The 25,491-nt window shown below is 39.0% G+C and overlaps 1 protein-coding gene across 11 annotated transcripts in view; it reads right to left on the minus strand.

Annotated features, from left to right (window-relative positions):
- The window catches only part of mycbp2 (MYC binding protein 2), a 339,346-nt gene that overhangs the window by 173,152 nt on the left and 140,703 nt on the right, over positions 1 to 25,491 (minus strand). For 10 of the 11 annotated variants that reach the window (XM_076264226.1, XM_076264236.1, XM_076264232.1 and 7 more), the window contains 12 exons: positions 23,726 to 23,863; positions 23,417 to 23,595; positions 22,155 to 22,297; positions 20,703 to 20,803; positions 9,176 to 9,394; positions 7,894 to 8,116; positions 7,691 to 7,809; positions 7,024 to 7,111; positions 4,602 to 4,651; positions 4,304 to 4,476; positions 3,154 to 3,298; positions 2,026 to 2,262 (listed from right to left, as the gene is read on the minus strand). In XM_076264226.1, the coding sequence (XP_076120341.1) occupies positions 2,026 to 2,262; positions 3,154 to 3,298; positions 4,304 to 4,476; positions 4,602 to 4,651; positions 7,024 to 7,111; positions 7,691 to 7,809; positions 7,894 to 8,116; positions 9,176 to 9,394; positions 20,703 to 20,803; positions 22,155 to 22,297; positions 23,417 to 23,595; positions 23,726 to 23,863 (1,815 nt within the window). The remainder of the gene's footprint in view (positions 1 to 2,025; positions 2,263 to 3,153; positions 3,299 to 4,303; positions 4,477 to 4,601; positions 4,652 to 7,023; positions 7,112 to 7,690; positions 7,810 to 7,893; positions 8,117 to 9,175; positions 9,395 to 20,702; positions 20,804 to 22,154; positions 22,298 to 23,416; positions 23,596 to 23,725; positions 23,864 to 25,491) is intronic. The other variant, XM_076264230.1, reaches the window with a different exon arrangement.

Genomic DNA, 25,491 nt, shown 5'->3' on the forward strand with positions numbered 1-25,491 from the left:
ACTTTGTTCATGGCAACGCAGTAAAAAGTTGTAAAGAATCATGAGTGCAGACAGGCACACACACGTAAACTCGGGTCAAGTCAGGTCAGATCAGTTGGTGTTCCAGATATGGAGTGCAGAAATGTCATTTTTAATCACTAAATAAAAAAAAAAGGCATTTATTTCTGTAAGGCGCACACCACATATGTCTGTAAATTGCTCAGCCCCAGAGAATCCCTCCACCGCGGCAATGATATTGCCAGATTCAGGACAGTCAGGACACACATGAAATGCATGTAGAGCTATGAGCTTGCTGTGGTGAGATACATGTCAAAATATAAGATTTTTTATAATACGCTTTTTATATTTTAATTCTTTAAAAATCAAAATAAAATCAATGCTAGTACTAATACATGAAATGATGGCAGATCTGGATAGCCTAGACTCTGCCGGAAAAAACAATATATAATATGTGTGTGTGGCACTAACAATGACCAGAATAAATACTTATGAATAAAGGTAGTGAAAATGCTCTAAAAAAACTAAGGGTTAAAATATTAGTATTAAATAGAATACAATATAAATATATAGTATTAAAATATGGGATATTCTACGGGAAAACATTAAAACGGCAAGACAGCAGGGGAAAGTTAAAATACGTGAGAAACATGGAAAAAGTTGGCATGCATTGTTTCGGTCCCCGTGCACAGGAATTATGTCATATTATTAATCACATATGATTATTTGTGAAATTGTGCAAACAGGTGCAACACATTTGAAAAGGAAGGACTGGTAGCATGCAAGCTCACGGGAAAGATTGATTTAAGAACGTTAGCACAGTGTGTGGCTGTGGCGCAAAGCAGCGCGGGCGGAAGACAGCGACAGTTGGCAGGGGAGGGTCATGTCTTTTTTTAACAATTCTGTCGGAGGGTCATTGAACAATTTCTAGCAGGCAAGGGAGGGTCATGCAACTTTTGACTGAAGCACTCAAAATTCCTCCGGTGGCCCCTTCAATAAATAACGAACAGTCCCTAGATTGATGCTGGGCTATATGTCTTGGTTCATGTCTGTTAACAACTCATTGCCGTCAAACGCGTATCTCGCGGTTGCATCCATTACAAACAAACATGCAATGTGAACGTCTGGGATTGGGGAGAGCACTAAATGCTCTACTGAATAAGCACGAAGCCAAACCTTTAAATGAAAAACACTCTTTAATAATCAAAAAAATAAACGCTAATGAAGTAAACTTGTGACCATCAAAAATCCTTTATCGCCTGTAACTCCGTGATAACAGAACGTAACAGGAAGGCATTTGGCTGAGCAACGGAGGTTAATATGCTCTATATTTTGTCCAAATGATTTCTGTCTATCATCGTTGCACTCGGAGAAAACCAGAATGTTTATTTTGTCCTGCGTTTCTTCTACGGCTGCAAACGGGATTCACTCGCAGTTAACCAAATATTTCTTTATTAGGGCAGGGCAGGCATATTTCTGGCTATTAAATTATTTCTAAACCAGTCTGCTAAAGTCTGTAGTGAAGTCTGTGTAGGGTTTTCCAGGCTCCATTTCTTTTTACGAGACACCGTGCTCACTTGAGACATCTGCCGGTTGTTTGGGTTGTTGCAGCGTCGTTGCAGCGTCACTGGAAAAATACAAATTAAAGTCGCGTGATCCCGCGCGCGGACCGCGAGGGAAGCTGGCCAAGTCGAAGCACTGCCCACTGTATGTAGCACCATTTTCATTTTTTTCCCTATCAACAGTACTCAGTGACCTCAAAAAACAGGGCCATATGTTGAAAACAGCCAGAGTTCCCCTTTAACTTTAATACTTAAAATTACCTTTTTTGTTGTATGTGTTATGCTTTTAGTTTTCTGATACCATATCAATATAGCAGCATTTTTATCAATACATATTGATGCAGGAGTACATCACAATATATTGTGTTACTTTGAGCAATACCCTAGTGTTTTTGACGAGCACTGGTGCATTGCAAAATCAATGGATGATTACTTCACTATGAAAACAGAGAAAGCTTAATCTTACCTTCATCATGGTGATGGCAATATAACGTGCTTCTTTAATTATCATTGGTTCATAGGTGGCCTCCAGCTTGGGGAGAGGGAGCCCTCCAAATGTGAGGTCTGTCCCAGACCTGGAAGAGGCAGAGGAGGAGGAGGAAATGGAAGATGCAGGGGTGGAACCAGGCAGTCGCTGAAACTTGCTCATGTTCTCCTGCTGAAGAGATTTTTTCTGAGACACAGGAACTGCCTTTACCTCCACCTATATGGCAGAGAAAATGTGATGAGAAGGCATAATTTTTTATGTTAGGATTGTGTATATAATTTGTTTTGACAAAGGTATTCACAGACTTTTATTTCCACAGTGAAGGCATTATATGAAAGAGTAATATTTCCTTCACATAAAAGTGCAGAACGAAAACTCACAAATATGCACCAGATGGGAGGTTATTAACCATCAACCTCATCATCCCTAGGCTATTTTCAGTGTAATTTTATTACCTTTACTTTTAAGACCTTATCTTGGTCATAGTAATGGCCAGCTATACAGGCTATATCTTGTTTTTCCAGGAAAGTCTGGGCTACCCATATCTGTGAAAGTATGATTTGATAATACTTGCATATGTCTTATGTCAGCCTTTATATCAAGAAAAAAAATCATTTGCGTAATGTTTTTGCATTAATGCCACTAGGAAGCATGCCAGTAAAAAGATACTTCATATAAGTGTAGATGGAATTGTCTGGAATCTGCCAATATAAGGTTGGATACTCTATGGCTAAGCAATGTTCAAAAATGCATGCACTGACTTAAATAGTCTACATTAGAATATAATAAAAGACATTTTGCAATTTAAAAACCGGATCACCTAGGAATGGCTTATTGTACAGAGGCATGCTGTATATCCTTATATTCGGTAAGGTCTGCTGTTTATTTTAATATACGGTTAGCCATGTGTTGAGTGAACTGTTTATCACTTGTTTAGTCGCCAATGTCACTGGAAAGCGTAGGTTCCGCTCTTTCAGGTGATGTGTGTGAGATATCTGCATGATGAGTACTTTACGAGCAAATCAACAGAGGGGTGGTAAAGGTAAAGGTTAATCATTCACTTAATTTACATTTTTCTTTGCCAAACACAAATCAGCAAATACAGACCTTCATGTTGGGCACGTGCACCACATCTCCATATTGGTCTTTGGTCTGCACTACTACAGTGGTGGGCCAGCCACAACGGATATCATCCTTGTTCAGGATGAGAGAGGTTTTCTGTGGATCTGCGTACGAATCTGGCTGAAGCCATCTAAGGTATATAGAAAAGCCATGTGAGAAAAGGCCAGAAAATACAAGGGAATACTCTTCAAAGCAATTGTGGCTGTACCTAAGGATGCAACAATTTCATTTTCTTGGTCAAGTCCAGTTAACCTGCCAATATATGTGTTATATATATATTTTTTTTATTACTTGTGTATTTGGGGTGTCACGATTTCAAAGTCGAAATCATTCGAAATTACATCTCAATCTCGAACTTGGAACTCAAAGGTAGAATCAACGATGTAGCCACACACCCAATGTCACATCCAGCATGTATGCCAAGACGCAAAAACACACAAACACACACTTGTTAAACTGCGGCGTGAACACTCCTCCAACTAGGCTGCAGCCAGTTAAAAAAAAAAACATCAACCGACCGAAATCGAAGCCCCTCTACTCTGAAATCACTGGCGTGGAAGTATTTTGTCATTCATTCCTATTTTATACAGTCTCAATACTCAGTTTAGTGAAAAGATGATCTAGTTTCAGTCCAAAATTAGCCTACTATAAGGCTTAAAATGTATATTGTAATGCAATGTAAACAACATGCATTAATGGTAATAGTAATATTAAAAAAAGATCGAAAATCGAATCGAATCGTGACTTTAAAATCGAAAATTAAATCGAATCGAGGATTTGGAGAATCGTGACACCCCTAATATATGTAACAGTACACACATACACTTTTATTGTTATTGTTCCTTGATGACCAACTTACTCAATTCATTAAAATTCCATCCACAGGGCCACACGTCAATATCTACTTAACCTAAAAATGTGCAATTGGGTTGCTTATAATTTCTCACTTTTTCCCCTTGGGGAGGATTAATCAAATTTGCTTAGACTCTGATAATCACTGCTTACAGTAGTAATATATCAATTATTTTTTCATTTTATCTTGCCGTTTTATTTCATTAATGCTGCATCTCTGTAACCCATAATCTATGACATAAGTATAAATTTTAAGTGTGTGTATGTTTGAGATGAGGTTCACCTAGCCAGTCGGCCTCCACTGGAGTTTGGGACACACGTAATGAAGTCCTCCAAGAAAGAATGCTCATTGGTTTGCAGGTGTAAAGGCAGGTTTCCCTCCAAAGCTTCCAGGATAGTGGGGGAGTGAGTAAGAGCCAGTCCCTTGCCTAGGATTCCAGAGTGGGCCTTACACACCTAACAAAGCATAGCACACACACACACAAACCAGGTAAGAATATTTTACTCATAATATCACAATGTACAATTATTGTGATGTGCACATGCGTATGTGTGACAGATATTTGAATGAGGTCACTTACCTGAAGAGAGGCCTCTTCAAGTATCTCAAGATCATCCTCAAGATCATTCCCTAAAGGTTAACCAAATTGCAATGTTAATGTGGAAACAGGGTTTAAGTAAACAGTTTAAAACAAAAGCCTGTTGCCATAAACCAAAAGCTAGTCATACTGTACAGTGGTGTGCATTATGATAACCACTGATGTTTTACACTCTTACAGAGGTACGCGCTCCATTCGCCTTATTCACCTGCAGACTAATGCACTCCGTTTGTAAACTGCCAATTAAACTCACTGAAGAAGAACAGGCCAGCGAACCCTTCTTCTTTTTGCGGTGAGCTTTTTTTTTTTGGCAGTTTGCAAACGGAGTGCATTACCACCATCTGCTAGTGTACCCTGTAGCCTCGTTCTGGCCGCCGGGTGAATAAGGCGAATAGCATTCCATTTTTCTATTATGATTACACATCTGTGTGAACACACATCTGTTCACTCTGACATTACATTTGCACATTCAAACCAATTAACACAGCTCTTTCGAGAGTACTTCCTCTCAAAACACTTACACTTACTTGTACTTCCTTCTCAACTACTATATTTCTTCAATCTCTTGGATTTACTTAAACACTGCAGTATAATCATGTTATACTGTATGCAAAGGCAGTATCTATTGTTACACTAAAGTGCCCTATTGCACTGTAACTTCAATGTAATTGTAAGTAACTTCGGATAAAGGCGTCAACATGTCAAATTATTCTTTCAAAACACTATAACAAGTTTCCTGTCCAAGAGGACAATTATACTGTAGTACAATGACTTTCACATTTTGACCACAAATATTTAGCCATGGTGTTTACTTCACTTTTAAGCTCTTATCTTGGTCATTGTATACATGGCAAATTGTTTTTTTGTTTTGTTTTTTGGGGCCACCCATATCTGGAAAAATATGATGTGATAATACTTGCATATGTCTTATGTCAGCCTTTATTTCACATGATTTTCATGTCAGCAGTAGAAATATCTATTTATATTGTGTAGTTGAAATTGGGATTATCTGGAATCTGGCAATATGAAGATGGTGATGGTGGGATACAAAAATATATGTACAGACATACATATTTCAATCATTATTAATTGTTTAATTCACTGATGTCTTGTCACTGAACCATTGGATGAAAAATGTGCCTTATACCTATACCTGTACTTGCATATGTATGTCATGTAGTCAAAGCCACAGTTGATCTGGGCATGTTATGACCAATTTTTGATTCTTTGATATGGAAAGTAAATTAATTGTTTTTTGATGCTATAACATTAGAATGTTATCCCAAAGTTGGACACCATGTAGAACATTTCGGAACCAGATTACTCTGGAACAGCTAATTGTACAGAGGAATGCTTTAGACCTTTGTGTTCGGTAATGCTTGACAATCCTGACAATTTGTGTCCGTATTTCCATCGGGATAAATACAGTATGTATCTATCTCAGTGGTGTGCCAGCTGATGCTAAAATTAGACATCAGTTAGAATGATACTGATGTAGAAGTGATCTCTCGATCTTCATCTTGTCAAATACTACCCCCTATAGCCACCGTAGGCTATTGTGTTGGCAAGTCAGCATGGCTACCAGCTTTCGCTTCCATAATCATCATTTTCATGGGGGTGTCTGTGTCCCATTGACAAAAGCTATGGCTTGTAAAACTGCGAAGCCTGCAGCTAATTTTGGGATGTTTGTAACCTATGTAGTGTTGAACCACAAACAGCAACACCTCGGATCGGGAGTCGAGCATGCTAGCAATTGAGCTTAAAGCCCAGGCTGCTAGCTCTCCCACTAGTACTTCAGGTGTCGGGAGGGAGACTACCATTACACTCATGCCCCTAAACCTCACTCCTGATCCACGACATGGCACCAATGTGACCTGTGTTCTGTTTAACTGTATGGTTGCGGTGAGAAGAATGTGTACATTTATTTACAGCAAAGGTAGGCCTACATAAATTGTTTACTGACTGCCAATACTGTTCATTGTCAGTTTGTAAAGTTTAGGCAAAGTAGGAAGTGCACTTATTAATTTGCCAGATGTGTTTATCAGTAAGTAACATTGAAATCATTGCTCCAGCTTAACCAAAGTTAACGCTATGTCTACACCTGTCACCATGGTAGCATTGGAAATGTTTCCCAATCGCCCACAGACTCTATTCACAAAGAGAATGAGTGAGTTATATAAATGATAAAGAGTGAATAACTGTATTCACAAGGTGAATGAGTCTGGTTTTAATCAGGCTAGGAAACTCCCACATAGGAACAAAAACCTTATGCTCTATCACACATGTGGGGCTACAAGCAGACCAAGTTTCATGCAGACTTCTGGACCGAATATGGATTTAATATCATCAATATTGTTGAAAAACAGCGTTGGTCATAATAAGGCTATATTATCCCATGAGTTACCTGTGGATAGAGCGAGATCTTTCTTCATGAGGGCTGCAGCACACACACTACCCAAGTATGCTAGCTCCTTCTCAAGCTGCGTAATGCCCTGGTAACATAGAGACTTGGTTATATCAATCATTTTCACCACAAAGTTTATTAATGAGAATAAATAGGAAAAGCAGTTGGGATGTTGGTAAGAGGTTTTTCAGACAGCAAGAGATATGGCTGTTTCCAGAAAAATCTCCACCACTATTCTGATGGCAGCAGTTATTAAAGCAGGGTTGGCATAGCAGGATTGCCATGTTAACAATGGAGCTGTAAGCACTCTGCACTTGAAAAAAAAACAACTATTTTGCCTGAAATGAGTGAAAGAGATGAAAGTCAAATGCACTTGAATTGATCTGTACAGAAAATAGCCGCATGCAAAAAAAATTGCAATTGCCAACGGCTAGAAGGCTAAGACCCAATACATAACATGAGTGATAGTTTCATGTGCACAGCATGTTGCATCACAAAGAGCAATCTTTGGTCACTTCTGATAGGAAAACAGCAGTAAGGTTGGCCCCTACTACAGCTGTGACTGAGCAGTGCAATAATAAACAAGCCAAATAGAATTGCCTAAAATGATGAGAAGGCCTCAGTAGATATTTGTGACAGTATAAACACAATTGACTTTTCTGCTAACCTCATCAGGGCCTGGATTGAACTCATAACCCACTGCCATGCACTTAAAGCCATAAAAGCAGGCTTTCTCGTCTTTCACATAATCTGAGGCAGTCTCCAGGGAAAAAAGGACCTCATTTCCTGAAAACAAAAAATATAGTGGTGTGAGCATCACAGCAGTACCTTTTTGACACACATATGACATTTGTATCAATGTGGCGATACCTGGTAAAACCAAAACTGAGGTCGGCCAGCCAGTGGAGCCAAAAAACTTTTTTAGCTCAGTCCAAGAGTTGATGGCTTCCTGAATAAGTGGTTTTGAGGAAAGACTAGACAAATGAAGTGAACGGCATGGGATGAACAGTCGTAGCACATCCTCTGGTTGAGCTGTACCACATTGAGGATCAAACTCGATTGTTGTCCATCGCACACAGTCTGGGAAGGACACCTGAAGGGAGAGGAGTTTAAAAACAGAAACTCATTATGTTTAACAGAAACTCGCATTATGTTTGTTTTGGTTTTTTAGCGCTCTTAGCTGGCAGAAAACATTGTTTTCTTCTGCTTTGTTTTTAGTTTCGCTTTTGATGGCTGATGATGTGACCAAGGTGAAGCATATTATATCAGTTATTTTGACGAAAACAATAATGACAATGACGTGAGTGAGAGAGACTAATTTATGTGCAGAGTACAGTAGGAGCATCTAGCAGCAACTGTGACACCTGTTACAGTGGAAGAAATTCTCCAGCAGCCAGTGAGAAGAGATTAGGCTACTGGTGAAATCTTCATTTTGTGACAATGGAAGTGACATTTCCAGACTTATTTCCCAAAAACCATGTCAAGGGATAATTATAGTAATGTCTGATGATAATGATGATGAGGATGATGATGACGGATATTATTACTAGCCTACTACTACTACCACTGCTACTGCTGCTAATAACAAATCATCATAATAATAATAATCTATTATGATAATAGTAATAATGATAGTAGGAAACTTTGATAATTGATAATAGCAAAAAATAAAACATCCACTGTAACAATGAAAATAATGACATAATATAAATATATCAATATAAATAATACAAATATATTGGTGGACAAATAAGATAATAACGTAAAATGAAAGCCAATTTCATATTTCTATCTGCTTCAGAGGCTGAGAAATACATTTCGGAAAGTCCTCAGGTTTTAGGAGGTGCTTTTCAGAAAATGCTTAGGTTTTAGAGAGCCCTTTTTTTTAATGGGAGCTCTAGGTCTTAATGGGTTAACGAATGAATAGACAGATTGACTGACTGATTGATTGATTGATTAATTAATTAATTAAAGTAAAGAAATACATTTGAATAGATAGATACATACAGAATGAGTGAAAGAGAGAGCAAGAGAGACAAACTACAAAGGAATTCATCGTATTTCTACAGAAAAATATACTATTACAGACATGATATATGTATGATACATCAGAAGATACTGTGGAAAAAAAAAACCCAAAGGTATGTTTTACCTTGTACTGAGTGACACTGGCCTGCTTGTATGGATGATCACTCTCAATGACAGCATAGTGATTGGACGTAGTACATGCTGATAGGCCCTGATCTGGCTGATTGCCCGTGGTGCTGTCTGTTGACTGGTTAGGGTTGAACATAGGTGGGGCATACTTCTGGTTCAAAGCAGAAACTGCTGGAAGCAACTCTTGAACCAGACCAAAGACCTCTACTGCAGCCTGACAGAATATGACAAAGGAGATGTATTACACTGATATCCAGACAAATGTATTTATTTTTTGTGCATCCAGTCATTTGCAAGTCCGGACAAACATATTTGAGTTCTGGAAGTACACTATTTGGGATTTACAGATATGAACCACAGTCTTACAAGTGTTACCAGAGAAAGTCCTATAAGGGAAGAACTTCCACTTCCTCCAACTTCCGGTTTCTGAACTGGTTGCATTTCCTTCTCTGGTGCCACGTGAGGGCGCTCGTCCACGAGTGCTGAATGAATGGAGGTCTATGGAGCTGTACCCCTAAAAATCCACTTTTCTCTGGGTATAATTTTTTGTCAAGTAATTTGAATATTGTATTCGAAAAGGGCGGCAAAGAAAATACACTTGGTTGAGTATTATAAGTATTATAGTATTATAAGTCACTTAATTGTTCTAAAAAGCCTTTCAAATGTGTCAATGACGTCATTCATTAGCACAATGCTAGCGTGTTATGGGCAACAACGAGCCAATCTGTAAAAAATCAAAAGGACATAAGTACTCGTTCATTCAACTTTTGACCTATAACCCATGTTGAACTTACACAAACTACAATCAAATCTGAGATTTCTCAACGATAATCAGGAGAAATTTAGCCGTCTAGCTCCATTGACTCCGATTCATTTTGCACTCATGGCGATCGCCCCCAGTGGAACTCTGGTTGAACTGTAACCAAAATTTGGTACAATAGGACTTAATACAGAGTGGCCAGGCTCTCCATAGACGGGCTCTGGTGTTACATACTCGACGTTCCCGACCTGTAGCGCGACAATGTGACGTCACGGGAGCGCCATAACCATTTATACTCGCGCGTGGTGGTCGCGCCATTAGTTGCAATATTCTCCTGAACAGAGATGTCGCTGTTGTGAAAACGCTATCGCTACCTACTTTACACAGTAGAAGAAGCTGTCAGTAGTGTTAGATTTCAGTGGTTTTCTGTATGTCATTCTTTTGGTTCTTTGTTTAATACTGCAGAAACTGCGGGGACAGGATGTTTATTGTAAGCAGACAGAATGTTGTCACCTTACAATAGCAAATGGTGTACCTAACTAATTGTTCCCCCACAAGACGCCTTAATTGAATAAGGCTATATCACTGCCTGTTTCCCCCCCCTCCAATTTGACCCCAGACGTGAATGTATATTCTGGTATTATAATTATCCAGGAGTTTCCCAGATCTTGGCTTCAGTTCATTACCTTGGCTTCACACTGTGCTGTGCTGTGCGTACAACAGGGTTACCAGAACTCTGTTGTTACATCCAGAATAAAGAACTATTCTTTCGCAAGCCAGCCTCAAGTTTTACCTGCTCTTAACTACGCTGGAAACTACTCGGTCAACTGTGTCTCCATTTGGAATTAAGGAGACAATTTCAATAGCATTCTTCAGTAGCATTGGCGTCAGTAAAAGCCATAGAGCTAGCAGTTGACTGAGTTTGTGGAATTTCCTGAAGTGAAAAGAGATTTTGTTCAGGTCTAAGCAGACATCCTTTGGTTGAAAATAAATCTTTTCTATTCTTTCCTCTTAATTCCACGTGTTGCAACTCTCACTGGTAACTTTGTTAAATTAACCAGCAAACCATTAAAAATTCACGACTGTAACAAAACAGTCCTCCGAACTGCAACTCTCGCTTGCCCTTGAACTAGTCCATCTTCCGGTTTCCGCTTTGGCGCGTACTCAGCTGAAAAAAATAGAGTGGTGCGCTAGTTAAGCCCTTACACTGCAAAAAATGAATTCTAACCAAGTGTTATTGATCTTATATTAAGATTAAAAAATCTATTTGGTATTGTTTTTAGTATGAAAAGGCTTACCTAGCGCCCTCTCAAAAGATAATTTTGACTTAATTTAAGAAGACTTTAACTTATTTTAAGGAGTCTTATCAAGAAAAATTTGATCAACGCACTGGCAGACAAATGTGCTTGTTTTTAGGACAAATTTGCTTAACGCACTGGCAGACAAATTTGCTTGTTTTCAAGATGAGATGTCTTAAAATAAGTCCATTTTTTTTTTAATTAAGTCAAATGATTTCACAAGAAAGCGCTAGGTAAGTCTCTTTATACTGAAAACAATACCAACTAGTTTTTTTTATCTTGATATAAGATTAATAACACTTGGTTAGATTTTGTTAGATAAGCAGTTTTTGCAGTGTAATTGGCGGAGAGACAAGCATCTCAGCAGGCCAGAGTTGCCATGGCGAATTTGGGTGATGTATACTTTTAGTTTAGTGTGTTGACATGTTAATATTAAGTTTGAGTTTCCCTGATGCTAGTTGTTTAGCAGTAGATGTTCATATCCTGCATGACATTGTGTTTGTGCTAAGTGATTTAGTGTTAAACCCTCATTACATAAATGTAGGAAGGTAGCAGACAAGCTGTTCTTTCAGGTGAAATTAAATGTAAACTAAATACACACTGCAAAAAATGCTTATCTAATAAAATTTAACCAAGTGTTATTAATCTTATATCAAGATCAAAAAATCTAGTTAATATTGTTTTCAGTACAAAGAGGCTTACCTAGCGCTTTCTCGTAAAATCATTTAACTGAATTTAAGAGTTTGACTCTTTTTAAGACGTCTCACCCCGAAAAGAAGCAAATTTGTCTGCCAGGAGTTCCGGTGATGACGTCGGAGTGAGCGGCCGCGTGGACCTTGTGCTCCGTAAAATATCTTCTAAAATTAACCCTCCAAATATAAACGACTGAATAAAAAAATATTTCAGAACAAGCCGCATCGAAAATATGCCGAGTACAAGAGGAGGAAAAGGGAACAAAGGTGGCGACGAAGAGGAGCCAACAGATGAATCAAACACCAGAGATGAAGAAATCTTAGCTGCTATCCATGCTCTCCGAAAAGATTTCACAACTCAGCTTCAAGAGGTCGTAAGCTCGAACCAGGGGATCAAGGAAGCAATAAATTCATTTTCCGAAAGACTTGAACACGCAGAAACCCGCATTAGCTCTGCGGAAGATGGGATAACCGACCTAGATGCGAAGGTCACCAAAGTGCATAGAGACATGCTAGCACTCACCAAGACAGTGGAGTCCATGGAGAATCGTCAACGGCGCCGGAACCTGAGACTGGTCGGATTGCCAGAAAAAATCGAGAAGGGCCGTGACCTGGCTATATTCCTTGCCGAGTTTTTACCAAATATCCTTGGTTCAGAAAAATTTCCGGATTCTCTATCCATTGATGAAGCCTTCAGACTTCCACTTTCTACAAAGACAACAAAAAGACGCACCCCTCCTCCCCGCACAATTCTCATCAAATTCCGTTGTCTGACCGATAAAGATCGAGTGATGACAGCCGCCCGAGAGAAGAAACCCCTGCAACTTGAAGGCAATCGATTGATGTTCTTTCCCGATCTCCCTCCGGAGGTCCAAGAGCAGCGACGAAAGTTTGACGGGGTAAAGGCTCAACTTCACAACCTTGGCATCGAGTTTGGATTGCAATATCCGGCCAAGATGAAAATCTACCTCGACGGGGGTGAGACCTTAACTTGTTTGACTCCAGCCAAGGTACAAGATTACATCAAAACAGTGGAGAAGGAACGGTCTCCACCCCCAGAGACTATGGACTAAGATGCTGGTATGGGCTATCTTAAATTCATAAATAATTCAGTTAGCATTATACCTGGGTTACTGGCCGTGGTGCCATAACACGCAACAACCTGTGGAGGGTACAGTCCGATATTCATTGAGCACAGGTTACTGTTCACATTGTATGGTATTTTTTGTTTTCTGATCCTTTACAAGGATCAGCAATGTTCCAGTCTTACCGCATTTATGTGAGAAGGGTCTGTGCAATTAGGGGGCACAGAGGAATAGGAGAGCTCCTTCTCCGTTACCGAGGGGGGGCGGGTGTTCTATTCGTTCTTTTACTTTTCTTTTCTCTTTTAAATGGTACAAGGTTCTTTTATGGTCAGGTAGAAGCTGTAACAACATTGCTGTTAGACACATTTAGGTACGGGACATGACGAATCCTCCATATCTCAATATAGTGTCTTGGAATGTCAGAGGTTTGAGGAAGTTGGTTAAAATCAAGCAAGTTCTAGCTAGGATTAAACATATCCAAGCCAAAATCGTGTATATCCAAGAAACGCACTTAATATCGGACGAAATCATACGCATTAAGAGAAGATGGCCTGGACAAGTTATTGCTTCTTGCCACTCGTCGCAGGCTAGAGGGGTTGCGGTTCTTATCCACAAATCAGTTCCTTTTAGAACGCATAAAACCATCCTAGACCCAATGGGAAGATTTGTTATAGTTAAGGGCTCTCTGCTAAATCAGGAAATTATCTTGGCTAATATATATGGTCCCAACAGCGATGATGACTCATTCTTTAATGACTTGTTTATGACCGTGTCTTCTTATCAGGGAGAAATAATAATGGGTGGCGATTTTAACTGCACGCTTAACCCCTATTTAGACAGATCAACAAGAGTGGACCCTTCGCATACCCGATCCCGCAAAACGATTGAGCACTTTATGTCAGAGCTCCACCTCTGCGATATTTGGAGATATAGGAATCCTACCACCCAAGAATTTTCTTGTATTTCAAACACCTACTTGACTCAGTCCCGCATAGATTACTTCTTGATCTCCAAAACGCTGAAAGATTTAGTTTGTGATTGTGGGCATAAAGGTATTGTAATTTCAGACCATGCCCTCCTATTTCTACATTACCGCTATAATTCATATTCGAAAGGACGGTCACTGTGGAGACTTAGCCCGAGGTGGCTACACGACAAAGATTTTCTACAATATGTAGAAACTAACATTGATGTCTTCTTTGCTACAAATACACACGAAACATCAGCCTCTATCAGGTGGGAAGCGTTTAAAGCTTATATTAGAGGTCAGATATTATCCTACACGAGCCACATGTCTAACCGGACGCATCTCCTTATGACAGAACTAGAACGTGACATTAAAGACGTGGAAAAGGAGAGCGTCATAAATAATACCCCAGAGAATATTCAAAGGCTTGCAGAACTAAGAGCTAAATACAACGACCTAACAGCTAACAAAGCATTATCAAAGATAACTAGGCTGAAGCAAAACAATAACGAACAGGGAGAATCAGCAGGGAAACTATTAGCCTGGCGTCTTAAAACCTTGAGTCAGGAAAAGGCCATCACCGAAATAGAAACTGAAGGTGGGATTACAACGAACACAGCAGAAATCAATGATGCGTTCAGAAAATATTATATGAAACTCTATGCTTCGGAAGCTCATTATCCCAATGAGCAAGATAAGTTCTTGGATGAACTACTCATTCCACTCTTGGAAGACGTGGCAAAGCAAAGGCTAGACTTGCCCATCACGAAAGAGGAAATATTTGAAACTCTTGTTTTTATGAGAAGTGGTAAATCACCCGGTCCTGACGGCCTCCCTATAGATTTTTTTAAACACTTCAAGAAGTGGCTGATTCCACCTTTGTTCGATATGTTAGTTGAATCAATCGAAGCGGGACAACTACCACCCTCCCTATGCAACGCTACGATATCACTGATATTAAAACCAAACAAGTCGCCCACCAATTGCGCATCATATCGTCCAATATCATTAATAAATTCAGATGCTAAAATAATTGCAAAGATTTTTGCGAGGCGCCTGGAAAAACACCTCCCCTTCTTAATAGCGCCTGATCAAAACGGCTTCATTAAAGATCGCCAAGCCTTTCATAACATCCATAGAGTATTAAATATTATTCATGCGAAGAAGGAATGCACAAATACGGCAATAGTTTCCCTCGACGCAAAAAGTGCTTTCGACATGGTAGAACACGGATATCTGTTCGATATTCTGAGGCGATTTGGGTTTGGCGATTACTTTTGTAGCTTTGTGAAAATGCTGTACCGATCTCCAAGCGCAGCAGTCACAACCAATTTCGCCACATCAGAACCCTTTAAACTACAGCGAGGAACGAGACAAGGCCTCTGTCGTCCCTTTTGTTTGCATTAGCAATCGAACCTCTCGCCATCGCAGTCAGACAAAGCACTAATATAACAGGCATCAGACTAGGAGATTCTGAGAACAAAATAGGTCTTTTTGCTGACGATATAGTTCTGTTCCTGACACAGTTACGTGATTCAATTCCTAATCTCCTGAAGTTAATAAATACATTTGGCTTGTTCTCAGGCTATACAGTTAATGAATCAAAGTCGAATATCTTGTTTCTTAATCATTCTGAAAGAATCTCCCCACCAATACAAACCCCATTCACGAACACTAGCAGCTTTACATACTTGGGAATCAAAATTACACTCACACCAGAGGATTTAGTAACTTGCAATTATAAGCCAGTAATAGATGCTGTGACCAATACGATAAAAAGATGGTCAGCAATGCCAATTTCTATGGTTGGCCGAATCAATAGTCTGAAGATGACAATCCTACCTAAATTTTTATACCTATTTCAATGCATACCACTTCCACCACCACCAAACTTTTTTACGAATATGAAAAAAAATTTCAGAGATTTTATATGGAATAACCGCAGAGCAAGACTTCACCTTACCCTTCTCTATTTGCCCTTTGATAGAGGAGGACTGAAACTTCCTAACCTCAAACTATACTACTGGGCATGTCAACTGTTGACAGCCTCTTTTTGGTTTAAATCTCATTTAAGCCTTTCTTGGGTTGATATAGAGAGATTTACATCTACCAATTTACCTCTTCAACTGTACCTATATTCTGCAAGACCAGGGAAGCTTAAGAAATCCACAGACAATCCCTTTGTAAGAAATACAATATATGTGTGGCATGAGGTCCATAAATACTTGAACGACATTTCTAAGATATCACAGTTTACTCCCATTTGGGGAAATGAAAACTTCCCACCAGCAACAATGGATAAGGGGTTTAAACTGTGGGCTGATAAAGGTATTACCAAAATAGCAGACCTCTTTCAAGATGGAGTTTTAATGTCATTTGAAAACATCAAGCAGAAGTTTGATTTGCCTGCTAAGCATTTTTTCAAATACCTACAAATCAGAGATTTTATTCATAAGACACAAAAGAATATCTCTTTACCCAAACTATCCGCAATAGAAAACATAGCTGTGTTTTACAAGACACTGTTACTTGGGACCCAAGATTCCTCTGAGGAAAAGAGACTTGCATGGTGTATTGACCTGAAACAGGAAATAACAGACTCTGAATGGCAAACTGTATGCAAGAAATCACAAACACAAACATGTAATGCCAGTCTCAAACTTATACAATATAAGTGGGTCATGAGGCTTTATATAACACCTGAGGTTCTACACAAGTTTAATGTTAACACTCCTGATGTATGTGTTAAATGTGAATCATGTAAAGGTACACTCATCCATTGTCTATGGTCATGCACAAAGCTACAAACCTTCTGGAGAGAGGTTATCCAAGTACTTTCTGCTATAACTGAGACGGACCTCCCTCTCTGTCCTAAACTGTGTATATTAGGACTATTCCCTAAAGACATTATGCTCAACTCCACCAACAGGAAGATGGTCACCCTCTGTTTACTACAGGCCAGACGGACAATTGCACAAGGGTGGAAATCCACATTAAGTCCGAGTGTGACATGTTGGCTGGACAACATGGTACAAATTTTGCCATTGGAAAAAATTACTTATTCAATCAAAGGAAAATACTCTGTGTTTGAAGATATATGGTCATCCTTTTTGGAATTTGTTGGAGGCCCTCAATTTCTTTTAGCTCTGAACTGACATTCACTGCCTTTATCTCGAACCGAGTCTGAACAGAATACTGCTATTTGAACTGGAACTGGCGTAAGAAACTCCCATACTATCTACTAGGGGTGTAACGGTACACAGAAGTCACGGTTCGGTTCATACCTCGGTTCGGACATCACGGTTCGGTACGAGTTCGGTACAATGGAGGGAAAAGCAAAACAAAAATGCAGAAAGCATTTTATTTTGTACATGTCTCAGGCTGTACCACCTAGTGTCATACAGTCTCTTCCCTGAGCTATCTGCAACAGCCTGAAGTGTGTAAGATGTAGGCTAAACAGTACAATAAGTACCCAGACTCCATCTGTAACTTGTAAACAAAATAAGACAATCAGCTATAAAACTGAAAATAGGCCTACAGCATCTCTTATTTCTGAAAGTGCAAATTACATAGAAAAATGATTTTTAAAAATCCACTTAAGCAAGACCTTCAACATCTGTGTTTAGTTGTATATGGAAGGGTCTACAATTTGCCTCAATATTTTTTTTATTGTGTGTAAAGTAATAATCTAGCCTACTAACTGTGAAAATATCACACTATTTTGCCTTTTTTTTAAAAATGAAATTGCTTTCATAAATTTCATAAAGAGACTACAACTAGAAGTCACGTGACTTTGCCCTTACTCACCGTAGCATGGTTTGTTTATTAGCCTGGTTAGCGTTGTCACTTTATTTTACTGTCTATGCACTTAACACTACCAGCTCCTCATGTGAGAAGTTACAAGTTACCCCAACATAAAGGTAATTACCACGCGATTTACATAGCTTTCTGTCATTACGAAATCATTTAATTTAAGCCATAGGTTTTGGCCCTATTTGTATGTGTATCCAAAGGCTACTGAAGGGCAGGCGAAGTTTTTTCCCCTCATTTCAGTGATTGGTAGCCTACATCATCTGGGTGATGACTTCGAATATGTGTAGCATTTTTTCCACTCACATACCCTGCTGAACAACGCCGACACACAGTTTCATATTATCCACCACTCTTTCGCCTGTACTAACGTTACTGTAACTGAAGTTCTCAAACTTGCGATCGATCCTCTAACTCTTGTGGGTCTAACCTTAGTGCTGCTAATGACTGACGGACTCGACCGACGACCTGACAAAAAAAAACATAGGCGCCAATCAGAGCTAAGGCGAGGCTACAGATTAGCGTTAGGTGTCGCTAAAGAACTCCCGTAACTCTCGCTACTTAACAGTAATTGCGCATGACATTAATTAATCCGCACACGAGTTTTATGTATTTTTATACCGTGTATTCTCCGTGTAAATTCATGCACCGAACCGTGACGCCCGTACCGTTTCGGTTCAATACGAATACATGAACCGTTACACCCCTACTATCTACTACATGTACCATTGTTTGTACCTTTCATTTATTCTCTTTTTGTTCCTTTTATTTTATTTTCTTTGTGTGCATGTGTGTGTATGCATGAGTGTGTGAGTGTTTCGTATTTAATTTTCATTTGTATAATTCTCATTTGTATTGTTGTTATTGTTACTTGAAGAAAAACCAAATAAACATATTTGGAAAAAAAAAAATTTGTCTGCCAGTGCATTAAGCAAATTTGTGCTAAAAACAAGCAAATGTGTCTGCCAGTGCGTAAATTTGTCTTGATAAGGCTCCTTAAAATAAGTCAAAGTCTTCCTAAATGAAGTCAAAATGATCTTACGAGAGAGTAATAGGTAAGTCTGTTCATAATAAAAACAATCCCAAATAGATTGTTTGATCTTAATAAAAGATTAATAACACTTGGTTAGATTTTTTTTTTTTTGCAGTGCAACATTTGATTATCTTATGCCAACACATTTCACCCTTTTATTAACAGGATCAGTGAAGTTCCAGCTCCAATGTTTGAAAACTGTATGAAAAACACTGTATGAAAAACATGTAGGTTCTTAATACAATGTAGACGCAAATTTATTGTTGAGGACCCCTGGGTCGGTTGACATGGATTGACTCATGCATTGAACTACATCAAGTCCCGTTTTTCATGCCTGGAAAACAGTGTTTCATTATGGGTATAACTGTCAATGAGTGTTCATATTATGTCCATTCAGTAGTCAAAAATCCATTTATCTGCCAATGGATTAAGAACATCTATCTATAAAGCAAGAAGCGTCTGTGTGTGTGTGTGTGTGTGTGTGTCTGTGGCACGCATATCTCGCTGACCGTTTGTCAGACTAATTACAAACTTGGCAGGTGTCTTGCTACAGGCATGAGTAAGTGCACTGCCGAATTTGACGTTGTTTGAATAAGAAATGCAAAAGATATCGTTAAATAGCCTATATCGGTAAAAGAAGCACGCATTGGCTTTCGCCGCTAGCCACTCCCCCTCCCACACAGCACTGTAGGACTGTAAGATACCAGTGAGGATAGAAGCAGGGCTTTGGCAGAATTAGATCAGTGTAGGTTACACGGGTAAAAACTTAAGCGAGTGCAAGATAACTCCACGGATTTTGCAACAACACGCCAACATGCCAACACACACAGGTAGGCTATATGCAGTGGCTCTTCAAAATGACGTAAAAAATGATGTGCAATAAGCGGACACTTCGAATAGCCCAGGCTACTTTGGACTGTCTTTAGACTTTGAATAAGCACATGACAATTCAAACTGCAAGGTCCTAAATTGAAACGAGCGATAATGGTCCCGAATCAAAGAACGTCCCAGAATGCCACACATGCAAAGCATAACCAGCGACAAGCAACGAGTGGCAGACAGTCTGATGTCACTTATGAATAGCCCAGGTTACTTTGGACTGTCTTTAGACTTTGAATAAACAAACGACAATTCCAACTGCAAGGTCCTAAATTGAAACGAGCGATAATGGTCCCGAATTAAAGAACGTCTCAGAATGCCACACATGCAAAGCATAACCAGCGACAAGCAACGAGTAGCAGACAGAGTGTGACGTCACTTATAGGCCACCACCGTTGCAAATTCCATATGATGCATCATTCCACAAAATGGTTTGTTTTCTCTATCATCAAGTTATTAAATAGGCTAAGCATATAGTCTTGACTCAAAACAGCTGTTAGGATTATGTCATTTTGATTTCTAAAAAATGTCACATGCAGCCATGCCTAAATTCTGCTCACTTCACATTTATTATATTATTATATTATCTGTAGGCCTATATTCATTATTGAATGCTTACCTGGAATTATGTTTTTCCCTATCATCCTATTTTTAAAGCAAGCATGTAATTGGGCTACAGGAATAGCATGTTTGAACGGGCACTGCACTAGTTTACCTTAATTTAAGATGAGATTTAAAATTGTCTTAAAATCTTAAATTTTAAGATCTATTTTCTTAATCCATTGGCAGATCAATTTGCTTGTTTTTTATGTCTTAATTTAATAAGATTTTGACTTATTTTAAGTCAAATAATCTTACAAGAAAGCTCAAAGTAAGTATCCTTATACTAAAAACAATACTAACTAGATTTTTTATCTTAAAATAAGATTATAACACTTAGTAAGAGATCACTTTTTGTAGTGTAGGTCGTAAGATTTCACAGTGAGCCATTCTATTACCTTTGGAACAGAAGCAGCAACCGGGCCAATATAGGCTAAAATGAGGGGAAGAAGCATGGAAAACAAACTGGAAGAGCTCAGGAGGTCTGGGATGTCCTCTGCTGCAGACAGAAACAACATAAAATGCTTCATCATTTTTAATATTGAAACACTGATATTTGTTGCAATAGAACTCAAGCTCAAGAATGCATGGCTTACACTGCAAAAACAAATCTATCAATCTAAGTGTTATTAATCTTATATTAAGACCAACAAATCTATTTGGTATTGTTTTTAGTACTTAGATATTTACCTAGTGCTCTCTCAAAAGATAATTTTGATTTAATTTAATAAAATAAGAGTTTGACTTATTTGAAGGAGTCATATCAAGACAACTTTGCTCAATGCACTGGCAGCCAAATTTGCTTGTTTTTAGAACAAATTTGCTTAACGCACTGGCAGAAAAATGTGCTTGTCTTCAGGATGAGACATCTTAAAATCAGTCAAACTGACAAAGACAGAATAAGTCAAATGATTTACGAGAAAGCGCAAGGTAAGTCTATTTATACTGAAAACAATACCAACTAGATCAGGGGTGGGCAAACTTTTTGGCTCAAGGGCCACATTGGGTTTTGAAAATTGGCCGGCGGGCCACACAACCCCCCCCCCCCTCCCCCCCACGACACACGCCTAAAAAAATACATTTTTTATAGCCTATAATTTAGTATGAAAAGTATTTGTTTTAAAATAGTGCTAATTTGTTTTAAAAATACTGCTAATTTTATGCTGTTAAACAAATGTATAAATTGTACACTATCGCTTTAAGACAGTCGCTTTAATTCACGTTTATTTCTCAATGATCTTCTGCCTGCTCCACTATGGCTAGTGCTGTACCTACGGCTGGGCCCTCTCACAGTTTTTAAATGGTCAGTAGTGGGAACTACTGTTGCCTTCATGATTTCCTTTTAAAACTTTCTTATAAGGAGGGGATATCAATTATCAACAATCACAAGCCAGCTGGAACCTGCGGCTCTCTCTCCCTCTCGTGAGTGCAGACGCTTTCCCAATTAAATGGATTGCATATGTTCACGTTAGATCTGCTGCAAAGGAGATAACTAAGAGTTAAATTAGTTTAACATGATGTTATCTCTATTTAACATGATGTTTTGACATTGACATTGTAAACGTTATCTAAGGAGAGTGAAAAGCAGTTTGCAGTAAAGCTAACCAACGTCTATCGCAGGAAAAAAATAGCGAGCAGCCTGATAACTAGCCTAAATGAAATGCTCGGCGGGCCGGATGAAAGTGCTTGGCGGGCCGGATCCGGCCCGCGGGCCGTAGTTTGCCCATCCCTGAACTAGATGGTTTGATCTTGATATAAGATTAATAACACTTGGTTGGATTTTATTAGATAAGCAGTTTTGCAGTGTATACACTCTACCTACATGAGGAGGTTCAATGAAAATGACTTACCATCTACTGCAAATGCTCTTTGAAGAAGATCTTTTGCTGCTCTGACCACTGCACTAACCACAGACAAAGCTCGACTGCAATTCTTATCCTCTTCATTGGCTTTACTCAACATCTGAGACTGCAGGTCACCATCATATTCACTTCTGTAAGCATAACACATGGAAATGGTTAAATGTTCTTTTCTTCTCATGTTCTTGATTGTGATTTATACCAAATACCAGGAAAAAACCCATCACCTAATGACAAAATGAGACAGTAATTGACCATTTGCAGACATTTGAGACTTTCACATCTTTGTAGTTCAATGTATTGCTGTGTTCAGGGTCTGGTAGTCATATGTAAATGTAAATCAGGTTTATAGGCCAAGTATTCTTGCGTATACAAGGAATTTGGTCTCTGCATTTATCCCTTCCGTGAATTAGTGAACACACAGAGCTCATAGAGAACATACAGTGAGTAAGGTGAAGCACACACTAACCCGGAGCAGTGAGCTGCCTTGCTCGGGGAGCAGTGAGGAGTTAGGTGCCTTGCTTAAGGGCACTTCAGCTGTGGATGTGGCATGGGAGAGCAGTGCTCAACCACTTACGTTAAATCACGTGAAATTACGAAATCACGTGATATGTGAAAGCGTTCCTGAGATATTACCTACTTCCTGTTTGGCGGCTATGCCGCCAATTTAGTTTGGCTGTGACGGGAAAACACTTCCGAAAATCAAAAATCCTTCTAGTAACTTTTGTGAGGCTTGGTCCAAGGATCATTTACGTCAAGTTTCGTGAAGATCGGACCAAATTTGTGACCTGTGAAACTTTGGTTTCACTTTCTATTAAATCCCGGCCCTGCACTGTCGGTGCTCGGGTCCTAAAAATCAAGCTTTAGCCATCACTCATAAAAAGCTGTAGGGTGAGGTAAAGAAGAGAGTGGACAAGAGAAAACCTAGGATCCTGGAAAATCAAGAGAGATTCTGTAAGAGGAATGGTTTAAAATGTTCTGCACTGTAACCTGATAAGATACTAGAAGAGAAGATTGAGAGGTGTTTTATTAGCAAAGGCTTGTAATATAGTATCAAATGCAGGGGTGGCAATATAATTGTGCCACGTGTTTTTGTGTATAATAATCGATTTTTCTCAGAATAAATTTGTTTCACTTCAAGGTTGGCTTTTTCCTCTTTTTTCTTCCAAACCATAATGTCTGCACCATGCAGTTTGCACCCCCCTATTTGAAACAAGCCTTTGTTGGATAACCAAAATATATTTCATCCTCACCTGTAGTAGAGGATTTGAGGGATTTGTCCTCGTGTTTGGTTGGTGCCATTACTGCTCAAACTGCAGGTGCTGAAAGTGAAAGCAACTCCATCGGAACACTGCACTGTGGTCATCCCACCATCACCATTAGCAGTGCGACTGCCGTAGTTTCGTAGGCGGACAGCATATTTGACACCCTCCTATATGATTGAAGAGTACATTGTCATACACATAATACACATACTTCACATCCTCCTACATGATTAAAAAGTGCATTGTTATACACATGGTCACTTTAGTCTAGAGAAAAGGATTTCTCAAAAGTGTTACCTTGAGGGGGATGGCTTTATCAAGCCTAATCTCAGCAATGTCACTAGGAGAATCATCTGTGCTATAGGTGCCTTTGACCAGCTCCAGGGATGTCCATCGATGGGAGTGGGCAGAATCTCCTGGGTGCTCTGTCTGGGCCTGGTTGAATGAGAGAAAGAATGGATGGGTTAGCTGATGGAATGGTTTGAAAGGGTGACTATTGACTTGGTTCAATAGAACATGCTTATGGGTTATAGCATCTTCATACACTGCAAAAACTGCTTATATAATAACATCTAACCAAGTGTTGTTAATCTAATATCAAGATCAAAAAATCTCGTTGGTATTGTTTTCACTATAAAAAGAGACTTACCTAGCACTTTCTCGTAAAATAATTTGACTTAATTTAAGAAGAGCTTGACTTATTTTAAAACATCTCATCCTGAAAACAAGCAAATTTGTCTGCCAGTGCATTGAGTAAATTTGTCTTGATAAGACTCCTTAAATTAAGTCAAAATTATCTTTCGAGAGAGCGCTATGTACGGAGCCCCTAAGGGGACATGAGCAAAAAAAAATCTAAAGTTTAGTTTCATGTGCTCACGTGAAACTTTCATGTGCTCACCTGAAACTTTCATGTGCTCACGTGAAACTTTCATGTGCGCACGTGAAAGTTTCACGTGAGCACATGAAAGTTTCACGTGAGCACATGAAAGTTTTGTGTGCGCACGCAAAACCTTTTCATGATGATATTGACAGTGTTGGGCAAGTTACTTCAAAATCGTAATGTACTATGCATTACTTATTACTGTCATTTCAAAGTAATGTGTTACATTATAATATTACTGTCTCTGAATTGTAAGGCATTACACTACTATTGCATTACTTTTAAGTTACTTTCACCAAAATATCTAGAAATATGGATTTGCCATTCTAAATGCAGTTTATTATGCTCAATGCAGCTTGCTCTTCCAATAGAGGGAGATGTGGTATAGCATAATGACTGAGCTAGGCTTAAGGCAACAGTAGAATGCAATAGGCGCAGTGCTCATAATGCAATACAAGGAACAATCATAGTCAGAATTTTGTTAAAAACCGACAAAAGGTCAAAGTCTGGTAAATTGTGATAGAAATACTGTAACTTTAAGGCCTAGGCCTACTCATTAAAATCAATAGAGAGCCTACTATATTGTAAATCAAAGCTTAAAGGAACCGTATGTAAGATTGTGGCCAAAACGGGTACTACAATCACTTTCAAATTACTGTAGAGTGGTGTATCCCCTTCCCCTCCCCTCTGACTGGCAGATTTGGCAACCGGATGACGAAACACTACTGACTTTGTGATTAGTAGATAGGTGGAGGGTGGCGCATTAGGCCAAAACACAACATGACAACATCAACATCAGTTGAGGGCTGCAACTTCACTTTTTAAATGACAATATCCTGGCCAGACTACTGTTGTCAGTGATATAAGTATTTGAAATGAACATGATTTCTTAATGTCTAGTGACATATCAGGGCAATTTTATGATTAATTGAAATACAATTTTTACATACGGTTCCTTTAATAAAGACATGTCAAGATGGTGGCCTGCTGGCCATTTCGGTGCCCTAAGTGAGTGGCTTTGAGTGAGTGACATTTAAATGATAACTCAAACACCTAAAGTAAAATAAAAGGCCTATTATTTACAGACCATTACTGTGTATTTTTCTGAAGAAATGCTGTTTTACTTATAAATGGTGCACTGTCACTTTAAGAGCATTGATCTTTACGTTGTCATAATGCCCTT

The sequence above is a fragment of the Alosa pseudoharengus genome, unplaced genomic scaffold (genome assembly GCF_046254945.1).
Source record: "Alosa pseudoharengus isolate Yale_2024_CS ecotype anadromous, Long Island Sound unplaced genomic scaffold, YU_APseudo_1.1 YU_APseudo_1.1_scf_3, whole genome shotgun sequence".
NCBI lineage: Eukaryota > Metazoa > Chordata > Actinopteri > Clupeiformes > Clupeidae > Alosa > Alosa pseudoharengus.